Source organism: Rhododendron vialii, chromosome 11a, assembly GCF_030253575.1.
Source record: "Rhododendron vialii isolate Sample 1 chromosome 11a, ASM3025357v1".
Lineage (NCBI taxonomy): Eukaryota > Viridiplantae > Streptophyta > Magnoliopsida > Ericales > Ericaceae > Rhododendron > Rhododendron vialii.
In genome coordinates this window covers 29910847-29929995 of record NC_080567.1, presented here as the reverse complement: position 1 = coordinate 29929995, position 19149 = coordinate 29910847, and the positions used below count along the sequence as shown (strand labels likewise).

The window sequence follows — 19149 nt, the reverse complement described above, 5'->3', positions numbered from 1 at the left end:
CAATGCCAAAGGTCGAAAGAGGAGGGCGTGACCACCGCCAAAGCCGTTTGTGATGCCTGATAGTAATAGAGCCCCTCATGGATATTCCCCCGTCCAATCGTCCTCCTCGTTGATAGGTCCTGAAAGGAACAAGAAAGGGAAGAAAAAATAGCAGTACAATTATTACTTCGTGCAAGTTGACTCACAGATAGCAAATTATATTTGAATGATGGGATGTGAAAAACATTCTCAAGTGTTAATGTGGGTGAAAGCTTAATGGTTCCAATATGAGTAATCTGAGTAGAAGAACCATCAGGTAATTGGACAAAAGACTGAGTAGGGCATGATTTATAGATAGTGAACAAGGTTAAAGATAAGCACATATGATTTGTAGCTCCTGTGTCTATGATCCAAACAGAGGTGGGTGGAATAGAAAGAGCAATACCTGCTAAGTTGGAATTGTGGTGGATATTACCTGAGGAGAGCATCGCTAATAACTTGTCATATTGCTCTTGAGTTACAACAGCAGGACTCGTTTTGTTCACAGATTTAGTGGAAAGATTAGAGAACTCTGAACGCTTTGGAGGATACCCAATGATTTTATAGCAACGCTCCGTGGAGTGACCATCCTTGTCACAATGGTCGCAATGATATTTAACCTTGCGGTTAGAATTATTTCCACCACTGGAATATGAGTTATATCCGCCGCCGGATGAATTGCTTCCACCACCAGTATATGTGCGATTTCCACCATCGGGATTTGAGCGATTTCCACCACCAGAATAGAAGTTATTTCCGTCACCAGAATATGGTCGATTTCCACTACTTAGATGTGGACGATTTCCTCCACCTGTATTATGGCTATTTCGACCATCCATCAGTCGATTAGAATTGTAGTTATTTGACCTGCTGTGATGTTAAGTGCTGCAACATCTGGAATAGGAGTCGATAAAGATTGAATCTCTTGTTGTTTCTCTTCTTGTCGAGCAAGAGAATATATCTTCGCTGCATTCGGTAAAGGCTCCATCAATAAGATTTGACTTCGAAGTGGACCAAAACGCTCATGAAGACCCTGTAAAAATTCCATTGCCCTATCTTGTTGGAGCCATTCAGAGAAAAACTTTCCACTTCCACACGTACATGGTTGGAAAGCTTGGAGTGAATTCAACTCATCCCAAAGCGATTTGAGTTTCGTAAAATAAGCCGAAACTAATAGTTCTTGTTTGAGTGCTGATATGGATTGCTTTAGTTGATAAATTTGAGGAGCATTGGACTGCAAAAATCGGTCAGACAAGTCAATCCATATGGCTCTTGCAGTGTGGGCATTGAGAATGCTACTCCGAATTTCATCAGAGACAGAATTGAGAATCCATGATGCAACTAGATCATTGCATCTTTCCCACCTGGATACTTCCTTTTCTTTGTCCTCCCTAGGTTTTTCTATGGTTCCATCCACAAACCCAACTTTGTTTTTGGCTCTTAAAGCCATGGTAATTGCGCGGAGCCATGACCCATAATTGTCTCCATTCAGAGGAGGCGATACCAATACAGCCGTTGGACTATCAAAAGGAGAGATGTAGAAGGGATCATCTACTCTTAATTCCTCCGATGTATTGGACTTGTTGCTGCTTTTCCTAGCTTCTGTCATGATGAATGATGGGAATCACTAGTAAGAAAGTGGTCGGGAAAAAAAAAATCAAGCAGGGATCAAAACCCGCTTTGATCATAGACGGACGAAGAAGTTTAAGTAGGGAGTGATAAATGTACATATGGCCTAGATAGTTGCCAACATAGATTGTCATGGGGTAATACCAGTTTTTTATAAAGGGTATTTCTATTGTTTGGGTTGTTGCTCATAGCTCCCGCCCCTTGGGATTGTTCCTGATTTTGAGTATTGATTTATTAATCTTGATATGCACAAGCACATGGAAGCTTGAAATGTGCAGATAGATGAGTGATGCGCATGTACAGATCTACGGTAATAAATGTTGGGCTCTTACTTGGTTTTCCTTTTTGAGAAACAATCTCGGAGCTATGGATGAAGAAACAACCAGATGTTATGAGGTTTTTGCTGAGTGTGAGGCTCAGGTGCTGCTGGGATATCGCTAGCTTCCTTCTATTGTGCATGTCAAGTACCCTACTCATCCTGCTCGTGCCTATGGACAGGTACAGTCCTCAGGTTTAGAATTCCTCATAAAACCCCGTCCAGAATACAAGGAGGTGGACAAATGACTGCACAAGACAACGTAACATTGTCGACTGGGGGACAATGGTTACCTGTTCCCGAAGCCGTGGAAGGTTTGCAGTGTGAACTCCCTTTTGAGTTTCAAGTTCTTCAGATTGCATTGGAGGTTGTTTGTACATATTTGGACTCAAGCGTGGCAGACCTTGAGAGAGATGCTAACCTTGTGTTGGATGATGTCACACCCCGCCTCGGAATAGCACCTCAACAGCCTATCCCAACACGACACACGACAACCAAACCAACAACGACTACTAACAGTATCAAAGTAACCCCCAAATGAGGTTAAACAACCACTTTTATTTATATCTCAAAACAACTGTCATTACAATCATCTACAATGGAAGTAATGCAGAAGTGATTGCACTTGATTATATGGACCGGTTTGAGTGTAACGGTCCAAGGAAGTACTGATGGAGGAGCGACCCATGATTGAGGCCCACATGACACGATTTGGTAGATTATTCTAGAACCTCAATATTCTAGGAGTCCTCCTAATCTTCACAATATGGGAAAAGATTTGATTTTATCATATTTTTATTTTTGGTAATTAGATCTTTTTCTTGATTGGCAAGTATTTCCTTTCGGTTATTTGTTTTCTAATTAGCTTGATCTTAGTAGCCTATAAATAGGCATGTGACTATTCTTTTTTTTTTTGCTTGGCGTTCTTGACATGTGACTATTCTTTTTTTTTTGCCTCAAACCCTACGGTGGCGAATGAGTCTTGTCACTCATTTTAAATTCTCCGAACATGGCATAGGGAAATGGATGCTGCAAATACAATTTACATGTGAAAGTCTTCTGCTGCATGAGTGCAGTTGCGTTTCCAGCTGATACAATATCATCACAAATACAGTCCCAGAGACGAGTTAATGACATGCCATTTACACTGAGAGACAAAATGTTGGAAAACACAAGTTGAGAGAGAGATGCAAACAGATTGCACAACAACCCATTACTCGCAATTTGCTTGGATTATAAGAAGACGAAAAAAGCACCTTGACAACTTTTCTCTTACAACAATTCATGTTCCGACCAATTTTGTAAGGTTTCTGTTAGACAACAAGTTTTGTCGATGCAAGGATATTGAATTTTCAAGACCGAGCACAGTTACTCACTTGCGTCTGCGTCGCTTGAAATAGTCCTCATTGTATTACTCCCATTCCTTATGATCAATGGAGCTGAGGTCAGCAATCGCAAGCAAGTATTGAGTGAGTTTCATAAATAAGCTCCTTATCACTGTCCTGATTTGCATGGTCTCCTCAATGGCTTTATGGTTAACCCATTCTGGGGATTCATCACGAAATTTCTTCTGAGATCATCAAACATGCATGATGGTGTTCTTGGAGCCTGGAAGCCTTCAGTACTGCACGCAAATGAATCTAGACACGCATAAATCAGAACACAAGACATAATTGGAAGCCTTCAGAAACTGCAATTCACGGCACAGCAATTTTGCTCCAAAAATAAAATAGAAATTAGAAAAGTTAGGATTTCAAAAAGCTGTGATAATTCGATTCACGGTACAACAATTTTGCAGTGAAAAAAAAAAAGCGTTTGAACTTCAAAGCCACTCACAAGAGTCAAGAGTCTTCACTCTTCAGACTAACATAACTCTTTGGCTTTTTTCTCTAGTTTTTTTCGGTCCTTAGTGAAGTTTTTCAGCTTCTGAACAATATTTGGGAGACTATTATTTCATATGGAACAAATTTGAAGTTTAGAAGAGGAAAAGAAGCCAAAACAAGAAGCTTAAAAAAAATTCAAGAGACGCAAAATAGTGAATATTTGTCAACTTTCGGCCAAAACTTCTATTTTTGGCACTCCTCTCACCAAGACAAATCTTTAATCCGAAACATCTCACTCGAACTCGAACGGAAGAAGAAAACATCAGGATAGACAGAAAAAAAAAGAAAGAAGGCACAACAAAAGTGAAGCGCAAATAGTTGTAGCTCCATTATAATGACCTAACTGCCTTTTTGGTGTTACTGCTCCTATTCGAGCTCCAAAGGTCTGATTGTTCTATTTAAACAAAAGAAATAAGCAAACATATCAAGACAAATAGCGAATAGTTAAAACCTCCGGATATTGAGCCCAAATTACAACCAGTGGCTTGCAATCAAAGGTTCCACGAGCATCTGAATGAACTGTGATCATTGCTGAATGATCCAGAAGAGCTGTAATTTTGTGGTTAGGATTGTCGAGGACCCCAAGCTGTCCCATTTTTAATTCAACCCACTTCATGCTGCAATAACAACACCAGGAAAATAACCAAAAGTTTCACACGTTAAGAAATACGACATTTGTGCAATTAAATTTTCAAAGTGAGAAAAGACTAAACCACACCCGGTAGCAGACCAGATAATGATATCATACTCAGCAGTCAGCATAAACAGCCGTAAGAAACTCATGCAAATCTACACAAAATATTATTTGATTTAGGGTGCAAGCAGAAACACTGGGACAAATACAAAACTGTATAGTATCCCATGGAGTAATACTTACAAGGCCACATGAGTTCTAGCGGGTTCTCTGCTGTGGAACGATGATCAAACAGGGTGTAATCAATATCCAAAACCAGCAAACTTTTTCCCATATGGCATGGATTCCACAGTTGAATCTACCATTAGAACCCCCAAAAAATCAAATACCAATGCGTATAGAAGAAATCTGACAATCAAAGTGACCAGCAACAGGAGAACAGTAATTTCGTTTCATTGCAGGTTTTGGTTGTTAGGAATAAGTTGTACGGTAAATGGATTCAGGGCCGAGAATAGAATAGGAAAGAAACGAATCACCTCCCCTGCTAGGGTTAGGCATCTACACAACAGAATCTACCTCCTACGGCAGCAAAAGTTTACATGGGTTCACAAAAAACTTGTGTATAATCCTACTCCAACCAAGATTAGTACTTCAAAATCTGGAGCCTTGACTTGAAACTAGTAGATTTAAATACGAAGCAATGAGGATGTCTGACCTTGCAAGAACAGAAAAGAGTACTAGAAAAAAGAGTATTTACTCATAGTTGAACCCACCACAAACAGATCATAAGTCTTATTCATGTGGGAAGTATTCTGAAACAACAGAACCATGGGCTAACGCCTAACACAGAATATATAGGCCTCAACTTTTGTATAATCAACAAATTATTAAGTTCTCCAAATCTCCGAACATAAAAAACTAAAGCCGCAAAATTTTAATTGATTCAAATGTTTCCAGAATGAGGTCCAAATACAGACCTTGTATTGAGCACTTTGTCTTCTCAATTTCTGCCTATTGGCATTATCTTTGATTTCAACTTCATCTTGTCCCAACTCAAAATCATCAATGACTCTACTTCATCCACAAGTATATCGTCTTCAACAGTGCTGCCCGTTTCTTTTTTATTTAGTTCGGTATAAAGTCAAACACACACACACACACACACACAGAGACAACACACTCTAATAGACACTGCGAATAAGTCAGACAATTGTATCACATGTCATCAGCAACTGCTTTTTTATGCAAAAGTAAAAAACTGGCTTGCTGGAAGCACATCTAATAGGCAATTCTAATAGACATTCTTAAACACAATCTCTAAACAAACATATCATCCATGTTTACACCACCAACGGCAACAACCACCAAGTATGTCCATTCAAAAGTTCTTAAAAGCTTGGAACTTACCTTTGGTCCTTTGGATATAAAAGAAAGTTGGACTTTATGTATGCATCCATTAGCTTTGTAACTATTAACCAAGTGAACCATACTGTTGCAAACTGTGGTTGAATAAGCTCAGACATGCAAGATACTAGAGCATAAAATGGTGCTTTTATGTAACAGATCATTATACACGGGTGACTGAATTTCAACTAACACGCAACGGGAGTAGAATAAACCAAAGCGTACAATTGTAGAGTAAATTAGACACGTCAAACACACACCATTATCTAAACATGAAGGCAAAATTTAACGAAACACTTTTTGGGCAAAATGTTGTCAGCCTAAAATCATCAAACTCTGTCCTAGTTTTCCCAACTTTCTGCAATTCAAAAATTTATAGCAAAGCAGCGAAGTGGCGAACCCACATTCCACCTTAGCAGACAAATACCTTCCCAAGCATGCCTTAAAAACGATTATCATATCTGTGAAACAAAGGACCAAGAGGATGCCAGTTATGCCACCACAGAAAACCATCACGCCCATTCCCAACCACATATTTAATCCAAGGTTGCACTCTTGGTCTTGGTCAAAAAATCCTTCTAACAGTCCAGGAGGCAGAGCTAGGGATTTTGGAACTAGTACACTTCAGTGTAGTGGTTAGAGAACGAATCTAACAAACATACATATGTGCATTACGTAAACTGAAACTACCACGTCTTGTTCGAACTCATCTGCTATTGTGCGGCTGAATGTGTTAAATCCGATAGATTATTCAGTGCCCCAAAGATTCCCACGCTGCCCACTTCCCATTAAATCCGGTGAGTTTTATGCAAACCATAAAACTCTGTCTCCTCACACGGTGCTAGTCTAGGTAGGCTAAGAACAAGCATTGGGTGTTGGATTCATCAAATTTGCATCTCAAGACTACAAGACATAGCAATATATTAGCTCTCGCTAGCACTCATTTACGGGGCACTGGACAATTTTCTTCTGACCTTAAACAAATTTTATTCATAGGTTTATACTGACACAACACTAACTAAAGTTACAAAATAATCAGATTTTCCCTTTTCATTATTTGCATGCTATGCATCAATAGTTTCCTTGAACGCAGATAGTTTCCTGTATACTTGCCTTACCAGCAATTATTTTTGGGATGAGCGAAGTCATGGAAGTTGTGAAAAGTTAAACACTCTTTTGGAAAAGTTCACATCGTGATGTTCAAGAACCCAGCTTCCAAAAAGAACAACTTATCTAACATATAAAAATACTACTAGAAAATTAAAAATATCCAAGAAGGAAGCGTCGCCATTACAATTGCCAATACAAAAGGAACCAAGAAGATTCTTGGTTCCAACCGATACGGGGAACCAAACTTCAAAATGAAGTTCTGGCATCTTAACAAACAAAGGTTTGCCAGATATCGAAATGATCTAGAATACCAGGTCAGCGTACAAGACAGAAACAACAGTAAAACCAATACGCTATAATCCAATTTTAGTAATTTGCCGTGCATTAAAGGAACTCGGCATATGAAGCATTTGAAACAGCTACACTACGAGCCGCTTTGCCAGCAGTCTCCTCCAACCAAATTTCGAACTTTTCCTGTGCTTTTTTTGCTTCCTCCGAAGCAATCGACTCCTTGAGCACCTTCAATTTCTCATCAGCTTCGGTCGCTTTACAGGCCAGACTATGAAGTTGCATACCAACTTTGGCATACTCATCCTTTGTAAACACCGAACCAACTACCTTGAAGGGTCCCCGGAACTGTGATAAAGCCATTTTTGCAGCGGAGCTTTTTTTCTCGGCGCCCGTGAGCTCCAACCTCAGGTTTTTGAGAGTAAGTTCCCTCGTGGCTAGCATTCCAACCAACTTGATAAAATTCAAACTAGTGGAGAATTTCCACAAATCTCTCCATCTATGTGAAAGCACACTGCTTCTTCCTGCTTCTCTAAGTTCCAGGAGAGAAAAAATGTGGGCAAGAATTCCATCCGGCAGCTGGCTTATTCAATCCTACAAATGCTCACCATCCCTCTACCGACAATCAACCACAAAAATAGGGTGAATTAGTTCCAACGAAATACATGAAATAATTCAACGTCCCGTATTTTCAGCAGGACCCCACCAAACAGACCTCAATGCATATCAAGCATTGTGTTATTCTCGTTAATATCTTATACCAGCGTGCCTGGGGATTGTTAAATGTGAAATGAAAGTCCACTAAACAGAGTTCACCTGGTGGTTAGGATAGGAAGAGGATTGCCTCACTCGTTTCCCCATGTGAGAGGGATGTGGCGCTGCAGCAAAGAGTGATAACCAACATACTTATTAAGAACCAGTTGATATGCAAAAAAGAGAGGGGTGCTTGCTACAAACAAGTGGAATCTCTCAAGCTTAAAGATAACATTTTTTATTTTACAGTAACTGAGAAGAGATTGTCTTAACCTCCGTGAACAAGCTCTTCACGAGAAATGTGCGATCCAATTCGGCAATCAGATATGTTTTTAATTTTTGACCGCTAATAAACATTTCTGACCATTAATCGTTGTCTTTAATCTGCAACGTTGTCTTTAATTTGCAACGTCCAAAACACTTTTGGACAGCCGAGATTGGCCTCCGTAAACTTTATTTACGGAACCTCCTTATATAAAGATTTTCCCAGCTGAGAATGCAACAACACATTCTGTTGCACTAACAAAATTTAGTCTCTGACATTTACTCTCTCAAGAAAAGAAAATAAAAAACTAAAATCCTTTTCCAGGTATATAAGTAACTAGGAATCATGAATGGGTTAATTCCCATCAAAAGGAGTATGTATGTCTTTTACTGTAAACATCAACAGAAGGAAAACATTTGGAAGAATTTTCAAGCTGCAGTCTTTCGTCAAAAATCCCAATCACAAAGAAGGAAGCCGAGGTTGTTCAGGGCCACACCGTTTTTAGGCCCCAAACCCAAAAAAAAAATGGTAAATGTGTGCAACGAACAGAGAGAGAGAGAGATCGAGCGATCGAGCGATCTCTAGAGAGAGAGAGAGATCGAGAGAGGAACCTGTTGGTTGTCTCGTCGCTCACAAGCTGCGATGAGGTTTGCTCGATTTGGGAAATTAGGGCTAAATTATAGTAGGAGTAATTAGGCTGAAACGCGGATCCGGACCAATTTTTTGCTACGGAAAGTCTATGAGTACATATGTTTATGTACATACATCATGTACATACGTTTTTTGGGCCTGTTTCGGATCTCAAATAAATGATCGGAGTCACTTATTTTATTTAAAATACTTTGCCAATGGTTCTTTCAAAAAACAAGCTCAATCCAGTATCGATAAGAATGTTTACTAAACTTCCAACTTTGCTTTAGAATTCAAGCTTGAATTCCTAGACAAAGTTGGACGTTTCGTACACATCCTAATTGATACCGGATTGAACTTATTTTTAATAGGATCCATAAATAAAATATTTTAAACAAAATGAACGGCTCCGATCATTTTTTGAAAATCCAAAACGGACTTAAAAGGGATATGCACTCACCGGTACAGATATGAAATCTGTACCGGTAGCACCTCTGGGTACCCACGGAGAGAACTCAACCGATTAATCTGACCAAGGAGATGGGGGACCCACTCTCTCTCACTCCCTCTTCTCGTTTCCCATTAGATGCATGGAGAAAAAATAATCACATTGGATGAGCAAACCCTAGTTGATAGGGGTAAAAATCCATTGGCGTTTTTGCGCTCATTCGAAACCCAAGTCCAAATGAAACATCAATGTGCGAAATATAGTTCGAAAGAAAATATCAATATTTAGCGTTGTTTGCATTCTAATGCACGCAAAGGTCTGTGTCTATTTATATGAATATTAAATTTAAAATGTAAATAAAATCGATTTACGATAGTGAAAAATATAAGGTAAACAAATGAAACAAAATATAAAACTAAAAAGTGTAATGTTAATTTGTTTCAACATAACCGGAGCAAGTTGAGGAAGTCAAACTTTTGTGCATTTTTCCAATTTCTCGAAAGATATAAATAAAATAGCATAAAAAGACAAACGGTTTCTCATATGCACAATGTTTGCCTGCAGCCCAATTTGAAGTGTGGCCCAAGTAATCGCAACGGTCGGATAAAGTTTGTATCGGTCCGAATTTGTTTTGCTTTCTTAAACAAGAAACTGAACCGAGCAAACTTGGAGTGAAATCTCAAGTTTTCTGGGCTTGCCATGGAGGTGGGGCACCTAAAAAACCAGAGGCAGACGGAAACCCCCCTTCCAAAACAGAAAAGTCCGGTGCTGAACCTATAAATAACTATACGGTATACCAATAGTTCTTTAGATGGTTGAATTTGACCAGGTGAGACCACATTTCTTTTCTCTTCTATTGCTTTTGGTTGTATCAAATGCAGCTGAGAATTGTTTTGGTTACCGTGCAAATGGTGGGGAGAGAGAAAGTGGGTAGGAAAGAGGGGAAGGAAGGGAGCACAAATCTTACTTCCGTCTCTTATTTAGAGTTTAATATTTCATTTGATGCTATCCTTTAATAAGTGTGCATTTTGTAAAGTTAGTAGGTAAAAGTCAGTGCATTATCTATTTTGTCCCTAAAAGTAGATTTTATTTTAAAAAGTTAGTGAGTAAAAGTGTAATGATGATGAATAAGTAAGGAAAATGAAGGAAAAAATCAATGTAAAAAATATAATAATGATGTCTTTTTAATAAGTTGGAGTTACGACGTAACACACTTAAAAAGGGACGGAGGGAGTATTATTTTGTCAATAACTTTCTCTATTGGTTCCTCGTGATGATCGATATCCTTGAGATCTCATGCTGACAGATAGCATCGTAGCGACTCCTTTCTTTCCTTATTACGTAAATTTATCTTCACTTTCATCAAGTCGGTTGTCTTTTTGTTTCTCATTTTTCCCCTGTTGGAACAAGAATTCGTTTATCTCTGGAAATAACAAATTCTAACACATCAAAAATAGATAAGATTAGAAATTTACTGAACTAATTTCAGGCAAGTCCGAAAATTGGCAATCGAGGCTAGTATTTTTATGAATAAATATTATATCCTTAATGCAAATACGTCCCCCACACTGGTGCTTACAGATCTCTTGAACATTTGCCTCCTAGGATTTACCCGATTTTCAAAGAAACAGAAGTAGCACTACAACCTGTTCAACAAGCGAACCAAGAAATTGTGCAGAACTCTCTTAGAATACGTATACTATGAATGCAAGAATTTTCGTAACTGAAATGAGAGGAGATGAGTCCTATTTATAGAGAAGCAGGGCCGGCTAATGGTATAGGCGGGAGAAGCACGGGCTTCGGGCCACCAAAAAATGTTAAAAATGAGGGCCCCAAAATTCTAGGATCCCTATATATATATGTGTATGTATGGCCCTTTTTTTTTTTTTTTGCATTAAACCTCTTTTACACAAATAGGCTCAATTAAAATTTAGGAGCAACAAAATAGGCCATTAGAAACACTAGGGCAATCAAAAAATAAGAAAAAAGAAACGCCAGTTTAAGGGACAGAAGAATACATGAGCCGATCCAAAAAGAAAGAAAGAAACGTTGCTTCTCTTGAACTTAATTTAAACTTAACTTAAATTTGAGAGTTTTGTGAGTAATTGATTCGTCTCGACAAGAGGAATAGAAAAACTAATTTTTTTTTTACTTTTACCTAAGTATTTTGATAAATAACCACTTTTTAGCGCAAAAATGTCATTTTTTGACTAAAAAGATTTTTGATTAAAAAGTGAGTATTTCTCAAAATACTTGGGTAAAAGTAAAAAAAAATCACTTTTTTGATTCCTCTCGTCGAAACAAATCAATAACCCACAAAAATTTTATGCAAAACTAACAAATATGAAAAAAATTCGAATAAGGACAAAACTCCTAGATTTAAGTTAAATTCAAGAGAATGGGGTAACGTTTGTAGCAAAAAATGCGAGAAGACTTTTCAAATGATGGATTTTGAGGTATTATTGTAATAGTTGCATTTTTTTTTGGGATAATTGTAGGAATATGTTTCTATTTTTAATGGTAAATCGTTTGTAATGATTTTTTTTATGAGATTTTTTGTAGACTACTTTTGTATGAAAAGGAAGCCTCATTCAAGAGTTTCGCTTCCGGCCTCCAACATTTATGAGCCGCCCCGTAGAGAAGTAGGCACCCCAACACAAAGAGGAATGGTGACTGTTCGAAATAGTGTTAGGAAAAAGACGCAATTATTCGAAGTGGTCTTGGCCTGAGAGACACCACTGTCCGGAATTATCAATGCCGAACTAACACACCACTTCATTTTCCAAGAGACACATTCATAAAGAAAGTTGCCACGGAAAATGAAGCATTGGCACTTCTAGGTAGTTTGCTACATGTTAGTTTATGAACCAACATTAAAATCAATTCAAAAAGCTTTTTGAAAAGTAATTAATTAATTTAATTACTGTAAGTTTCCTCCAAACTTTAAGCCTTAGAATTCTAGGAACCTGTTGTCACGCTCGGTCCGGTTCAGCGGCAAACTAAATAGTTTCAATCACTCCAAATATATTTATTTATCCTTACAACCAAATTTAATGACTTATTCTGGAGTCAATTTTCAATTCACTTATTTCCAACATCCCCTCCTCCCATGCTGTCAAAACCCTCTCCCTCCAAAGTCCTCCCGGCTATCCCTCCATGGTGGTGGATGGCGTAGAATTGAAGGAGAGGAGAAGAGGAAGGGATGGAAGGATGGAAAGCAATCAAAGCATATTGTAGCGGGTGTAGTGAGAAGGTGGTGACTAACTGCCATTGTAAAATTCAATATACGGGGCAACGTTTGACGAGTTAAAATTCTTTTCACCATGCATTTGTGGGTTTCACCATGCAATTTTTTTAGTAATCTGAATCATTCATCTTATAAGGTCCGCAAAGTAATACATTGACACAAAAAATCATATTTATCAGATATCGATAGGTATATCAAAAATAATATTTTAGTTTATAAAATAGACGGTTATGGATAGTTTAACTTTAAACTTATCTACCATCGATTTTTTAAACCAAACTTTGATTTTTTATACACCTATCCATGCCTGATAAAACTTATTTTTTGTGAACATATACTACTCTACGAGCCCTACAAAATGAACAGTTCATATTACTACAATATGGGGCCGATCGGATGCAACTTTGGGTGGGTGTATTGTGGAATACACCCGGTTTAGGGGTGATGGGACAGTTTTAGTTGGGTTTGGCAACCCAATTTTCACCTATTGTTCAGTCCCCCTTCTTCGAGAATACACCTCAATCCGGCGGGAGAGGTGTTAAATTATTGCCACCCCTTGAGCTCTCCATAATTTATCCGGCCTAATTCACCTACTTTTTGACCAAAACAACCCTCCTCATCCCCTCCCCAACGGCTCTCTCTCTCTCTGCTAACAAAGAGGAAGAAGAAGACGAGGAGATCACCACCACCAACTACACAGAAACACACACACAAACCATCAGAACCACCACAAACCGCCACCGCCACTGCAAGACTGAAACCACCAATTTCGAATTTGAAACCCCAAATTTCAAAAACCCCAAATTCAATAAGAGAGAGAAAGAGTTGGACACAGAGAAGAGAGACAGAGAGATGATCGGAGAGAGGGAGAGAACGAACCAGACCCATGGGAGATACGAGAGAGAGAGAGACTCTCTATAGACTGTATAGAGAAGGTCGGTGGGTGGTCCAATATATAGGTATATATACGTGTTGTCTTTTAAAAGGCCCAACATATGAAAAACAGCAAACACAAGCCCAATTAAAAACACATTATTTAGCCCAGATACAAAATTGAAACAAGTCATTAATTTTTTTAAAAAAAATGATATTTATATTTTAAATGTTTAAAATGTTTAATTCATGAGTGAAATAAATTATTATAGCTTGAAATTGTCAAAATGTATTTAAATACATTAGGTTTTGCAATTATATAAGTAAACAAAACATAAAATGAATTAGAAACAATTAAAAATGATATTTTTTATTTTTTATAAGTATTAAATTAATTATTTTATTTTTGAACTAAATTATTAATCCTTAAATTGTGAAAAAGTAATTAATTTTATTGAGATTTGTTATTATATAATCAATAATCTAATTTCATACTGCATAAGGGCAAATAAGTCATTTGATAACTTTTTACATCATACAACCTTCCTTATGCTCCGAATTTATCCTCCAGCCAAACCAAGTAATATTTTATCCCCCTTCTCTAATACATCATCCAAACCATCTACTTTTTAATACACCCTCTATAAATGTCACATCAATGTGAGCCCTCTTTTTTTAACTAATACTTTTTACTATCTTATCCCCTTCATAAATAATATACCCAAAACATATACAACATCCAATCGGGCCCTATATGTACTGTGAGGCACACAATTGGTGGTGGTGGAAAACTTGGGATTTTCCACCTAATATGGCCCGATATATTTTCCCTTTTGTATTTAGTCCAATCTTAGCACTCCTATTTAGAGCAAGTTTACCAGCTGAGGAAAACAATCGAAAAAGCTATTCTAGCTAACCAAAGAGAGAAATTTTCACCTGCAGTAGCATAGGTAAACCACACGGTAGAATTCCTTCGGCTACAGTTGTTCGCTTCTTCTACCGTACGACTGTTCACCCGGTTCCCATTTTTTTAATTCTCCCCCCCCCCCCCCCCCCCCGCTCTCTCTCCACCGAAGAAAGAAATGGTACTGGAACGAACGAAGAAAGGCTTCGATTTGGAACGATCAATTGACTTCAATTTTGTCGACCAAGACATCCTCCTTTAATCTCGCCCACCAAGAATTGCCCAATTTCGGCAAGACACCAGTCAACATGGGTAGCAAAAAAATGGCTGAGAAAATGAAAATAGGTTTGTTCATGTATATACGTATATAGACATGTATATATAGACATATATAAGCCTGTGGGCTTCAAGCCCAAAGGGGGAGGAAGAAGAACAATAAAAGAAAAAAGAAAAAGAAAAAGAATGATATTTTAATAAAGAATAGATAAAACAGATAGTATTAATGTGGTGTTAAAAGAGATGTGAGTAAGTAAAATGAAAAAATTGCACTATTCACTAGCATTTCTATATGATAACTGGTAAACTTACTCTTAAGACTGGACAAGGAGGGATTAAGGGTGGGACAGACCCCTGTCCGCTCGGACTGGGGATCTGGACTCGACAAACTAGGGGCAATTTTGGGGCTTTCAGGAGTTGCTGTACTTTTGTACATGTATAATTCAATTCAATGTTCTCTACTTAGGTTGAAGGTAATTTAAAATTTAAATATAATAAAAATAAAAAATAAATTTTTAATTTTTGTTGCACCGTTTATAAGATCTTAATAAAATTTATCAAATAAGATCCATATTAATAAAAAAATTATTTACGTAAACACATAATTTTTAAACTTAACATTACTTACATTTTTTAAAGTTCATTTTTTAGGTGCGGTGTTCTTTGCATAGAAAGGATTCTATGTAAAGTATCTTGACAATGTAAATACTGATCGGCAATTCTTGATCCCGTTCGGCTAAATAAGTCAATTGACTTTTTTTTTTGTCAATTTTTTGGGGATTATTGTATCATCATGACAAAAGGTATCTAAGAAGTAAAAATTTTGATCGAAACCTAATTTTTTTAAATAAAGACAAAAAAAAGCCAATAAATCAATTCTTTCGTCTTTATTTAAAAAAAATTAAGATTTCTATCATAATTTTTTATTTTTTAGATTCCTCTCGTCATGAAGATGCAATAATTCTCAAATAAATTAATGAAAAGTTAATAAATACAAAAAAAAATTGAATAAGGACAAAAAAATAAGACACTTGGCTTATTTAGCCGAACAAGTCAGATTAGTTACGTGGCAGAATATTATTGGTTATAAACCTTTCACGCGGATTGCTAAACTTAACATCTATACCGTCCATTTAGTTAATCCAACGGAGGAGGATCGGCTATAGAGTACTATATATACTCCACCTAAAGCCCTCGAAACGTGTGCACATCTTCTCCCTTCCCTCTCAGATCTCTCCTCCCTCAGAAAATGTCGACCGTCCCCATTCCCACTCCTCAGAAGTTGAAACAGTTGGTCGGAAGTGAAGCCACGAGGGAACTTAACCTCAAAACCCTGAGGACGGCGCTCAAGAACGCGAAGAAAAAAACCTCCGCTGCAAAAACGGATGTATCTCGGCTCCATGAACGCTTCAAGGTCGTTGGTGCGGTGTTTACACGAGATGAGTACGTCGATATTGGTGAGGAATTCGAAACCCTGATCGTTAAGCAGATGAAAGCCGATGAGGAATTGAAGGCGGCCAACGAGCGGGTTTTTGTCGAGGAAGGATTGAAAAAACAGGATCAGTTGGCCATATTGGAGGAGGTGGCTGCTCTCCGACGGGCTCCTGCTGTAGCTGTTGCAAATGTCTCAGATGCTGCCTTCCTGTGGATAAAGCATGTTGTTGTTGCAAGGCTGGTGATGGCGCCCGGGAGTGACCCCGACGAAGTTGAAGCCGTGAGGGATTTCTGCAGGATTAAAAATTGGAATGCCATGGGAGATGTTCAGTGATTGTAGGTAAAGTTGTGTGGCCAACATGTCAGACTCCTTTGTGAATCATGTATTTTGTGCATAAGTCTAATAAAAATGCTATTTTGATTCTGGTCAAGCGGCTGTACATTGGCCTTGAGATATTTTGCCTGGTGTCTGTTAGTCGTCGTGGTTTCATTGATCGTGGTCTAGGTGAATAAGTTATATTGCATCAATCCTGCTACTCGAGGTTTATTTCAATACAATATGCATCAAGTATTTGAAAATAGTTATGAAAAAGAGGGGAAAAAAGTGTTCGTTATCACAATAAAACCCATCATCACTCAACTAGCTCAACATCCATCACCTTCCCAATATTCCAAGCCCACTAACTTCCCCTTTTTAGACTTTAGATCTCCGGTACTAAATTCTTGTCGGTTGTCACATTGTTGCTTTCTTAAACAAGAAATGACTGAACCGAGCAACTTGGTGGGAATGAATTCTCACGTTTTCTGGGCTTGCCATGTAGGTGGAGCACCTAAAAAACTAGAGGCAGACGGAAATCCCCCTTCTAAAACTGAAAAGTCTGGTGCTGAACCTATAACTATTATTATACCAATAGTTCTTTAGATGGCTGAATTTGACCATAAGATGAGACCATATTTCATTTTTCTCTGTTATTGTTTTTGGTTGTATCAAATGCAACTGAGAAGGTGACCTCTGTTGCTTTCATTTGCATTTTGTTAGTGTGATCATCCTTCGTTTTTAGGTCACCCTGTAATTTTTTTCGTAGTTGTTATGGTAGCATACCAGCATATGATAATAGGAATAGTAGGAAAGAATTAGACGGAATGATTTCAGAGAAGAGGGGCATCACTGACTTGGATTGGCATTCCAACTCTTAATATGGTTAGAAATATGCAATAATATCATTTTCTATTGCCGTTCAGGGCATGTTGGTAATACGTAATAGATAATAGAACTGCTTTGAAGGTGAGCCTAATCATATTGGCATTTGCCAATGAACTGGGTAGGGGTTGAGTCACATTGGATATCTTTGTACTTACAATTTTTTTGGGCAGTAGCTTGTAACTTATGCTTGATTCGGTTGGGTGACTCACCTCTTATTCCTTCACAAAGGGGGAGAAATGGTTGAACCAGAATTGTTTTGGTTGCTGTGCAAATGGTAGGGAGTGAGAAAGTGGGTAGGAAAGAGGGAAGTGAGCACAAATCTTACTTATTTTGTCAATGAACTTTCTCTATTGTTTCCGCGTGATGATATCCTTGAGATCTCATGTTTGCAAATGCGACTCCATTATTTCCTTATTATTTATCTTCACTCTCATCAAATATATCCCATCAAAAAAATTGTCATATTGGCTCTGATCATAGTCGCACGAAGAAGTTTAAGTAGGGGGTGATAAATGTACATATGGCCTATATAGTTGCCAACATAGATTGTCACGGGGCATGTAGGTGAACCTAAATGATATGAACATTATCATGGGTAATACCAGTTTTTTATAAAGGGTATTTCTATTGTTTGGGTTGTTGCTCATAACCGCCGCTCCTTGGGATTGTCCCTGATTTCGAGTATTGAATTGTTCATCTTGATATGCACAAGCACATGGAAGCTTGAAATATGCAGATAGATGAGTGATGCGCATATACAGATATACAGTAATAGATGTTGGGCTCTTACTTGGTCTTCCTTTTTGTGAAACAATCTCAGGGCTCTACACTTGCGTGTCGGAGCTATAGAGTAAGAAACAACCAGATGTGACGAGGCTTTTGCTGAGTGTGAGGTGCTGGGATATTGCTAGCTTCCTTCTACTGTGTGTGTCAAGTACCCTACTCGTCCTGCTAACGCTAGCTTCCTTCGTTGGTTTTTTAGTTTGTGATTTTGTTGTTCATTGCTGGTGCCTATGGACAGGTACAGTCCTGTTTAGAATTGGTGTTTGATTATGACCAACAGATGTGAAAAGGGGTAAATTTTCGTTGGTGTCTTATACACTATATAGTTTTCTGATGGATTCTTGATTTCTTCACCTTTAGTGATTGTGGACCTGATTGACCAATGTCTTGATTTATTTACCTTCAGAAATATTGAAGTCTAATTTGTTTGCTCATTTTCCTCCGCAAAAAGTTTTGTGTGGCCAACATGGCAACATCTATGACTTCTTTGCGAATCATGTATTTTGTGCATAAGTCTAATACCGACATTCTATTTTGATTCATTACATTTGGTCAAGCGGATGTACATTGGCCTAGAGATATTTTGCCTGGTGTCTGTTCGTCGTCGTGGTTTCATTGATTGTGGTCTAGGTGAATCAAGTTATATTGCATCAATCCTGCTACTCGAGGTTTATTTGGATTCAATATGCATCAAGTATTTGTAAATAGTTATGAAATAGAGGGGAAAAAGTGTCTGTAAATGCTCTCTATTATCACAATAGACGACGGCCCGAGGTAGATTTTCCTAGTACCGATTAAAAGGATTGTATGTGTCATTTGTCAATAATGTTTCATTTTTTCTAAGCTGGTATTTTTAATAATGTTTCATTTTTTCTTTGGGCAGACTTGTCTTTATTTTTGTTTGTTTGTTGTTGACCTTTTTTGTACCAGTAAAATGTGGTAAGTAAGTGTTTCAAATTGTTCCATTGACTGCGAAGTTTTGAAGTATAACTTGATTTCTTCCCTATTGCAAGTACCATTCAAGTATGCTTGGGACAACCTGGGGGCATT

At 37.9% G+C, this 19149-nt stretch overlaps 4 protein-coding genes across 9 annotated transcripts in view; 1 reads left to right on the top strand and 3 right to left on the bottom strand.

Annotated features, from left to right (window-relative positions):
- LOC131306420 (uncharacterized) lies at nucleotides 1-1646 on the bottom strand. 4 transcript variants are annotated; one of them, XM_058332644.1, is made up of 2 exons: nucleotides 425-1646; nucleotides 1-119 (listed from the first exon to the last, which is right to left on the bottom strand). In XM_058332644.1, exons 1-2 carry the CDS (start codon nucleotides 855-857, stop codon nucleotides 76-78), a joined length of 477 nt encoding a protein of 158 aa, XP_058188627.1. In that variant the 5' UTR covers nucleotides 858-1646; the 3' UTR covers nucleotides 1-75. The 4 variants fall into 2 exon arrangements, 2 of the variants coding, with proteins under 2 accessions (XP_058188627.1, XP_058188628.1); XR_009193859.1 differs by having other exon boundaries at nucleotides 455-1646.
- Nucleotides 1647-3166: 1520 nt separating this feature from the next.
- Nucleotides 3167-19149, bottom strand: part of LOC131306415 (uncharacterized) — a 41291-nt gene continuing 25308 nt past the window's right edge. Inside the window, exons 4-5 of one of the 2 annotated variants that reach the window (XM_058332636.1) lie at nucleotides 4298-4463; nucleotides 3167-3603 (exon numbers count right to left, since the gene is read on the bottom strand). In XM_058332636.1, the coding sequence (XP_058188619.1) occupies nucleotides 3520-3603; nucleotides 4298-4463 (250 nt within the window). In that variant the 3' untranslated portion in view covers nucleotides 3167-3519. The remainder of the gene's footprint in view (nucleotides 3604-4297; nucleotides 4464-19149) is intronic. The other variant, XM_058332637.1, reaches the window with a different exon arrangement.
- On the bottom strand, nucleotides 7098-9023 carry LOC131306418 (uncharacterized). Its single transcript, XM_058332642.1, has 2 exons — nucleotides 8912-9023; nucleotides 7098-8160 (listed from the first exon to the last, which is right to left on the bottom strand). The coding sequence occupies exon 2, from the start codon at nucleotides 7724-7726 to the stop codon at nucleotides 7379-7381; it is 348 nt and encodes a 115-aa protein (XP_058188625.1). The 5' UTR covers nucleotides 7727-8160; nucleotides 8912-9023; the 3' UTR covers nucleotides 7098-7378.
- On the top strand, nucleotides 15374-18482 carry LOC131306417 (uncharacterized). Of its 2 annotated transcripts, XM_058332641.1 has the most exons (3): nucleotides 15374-15408; nucleotides 15736-16452; nucleotides 18137-18482. In XM_058332641.1, the coding sequence occupies exon 2, from the start codon at nucleotides 15928-15930 to the stop codon at nucleotides 16444-16446; it is 519 nt and encodes a 172-aa protein (XP_058188624.1). In that variant the 5' UTR covers nucleotides 15374-15408; nucleotides 15736-15927; the 3' UTR covers nucleotides 16447-16452; nucleotides 18137-18482. The 2 variants fall into 2 exon arrangements, with proteins under 2 accessions (XP_058188624.1, XP_058188623.1); XM_058332640.1 differs by lacking the exon at nucleotides 18137-18482 and having other exon boundaries at nucleotides 15376-15408; nucleotides 15736-16543.

Bases quoted from the DNA above. Each gene is read 5' to 3' on its own strand.
- LOC131306420 (XM_058332644.1), bottom strand. From the start codon at position 857: ATGGATGGTCGAAATAGCCATAATACAGGTGGAGGAAATCGTCCACAT. The intron at 120-424 runs GTATTGCTCTTT...TGTTCCTTTCAG, and splicing joins CCACAATTCCAACTTAGCAG to GACCTATCAACGAGGAGGAC.
- LOC131306418 (XM_058332642.1), bottom strand. From the start codon at position 7,726: ATGCTAGCCACGAGGGAACTTACTCTCAAAAACCTGAGGTTGGAGCTC.
- LOC131306417 (XM_058332641.1), top strand. From the start codon at position 15,928: ATGTCGACCGTCCCCATTCCCACTCCTCAGAAGTTGAAACAGTTGGTC.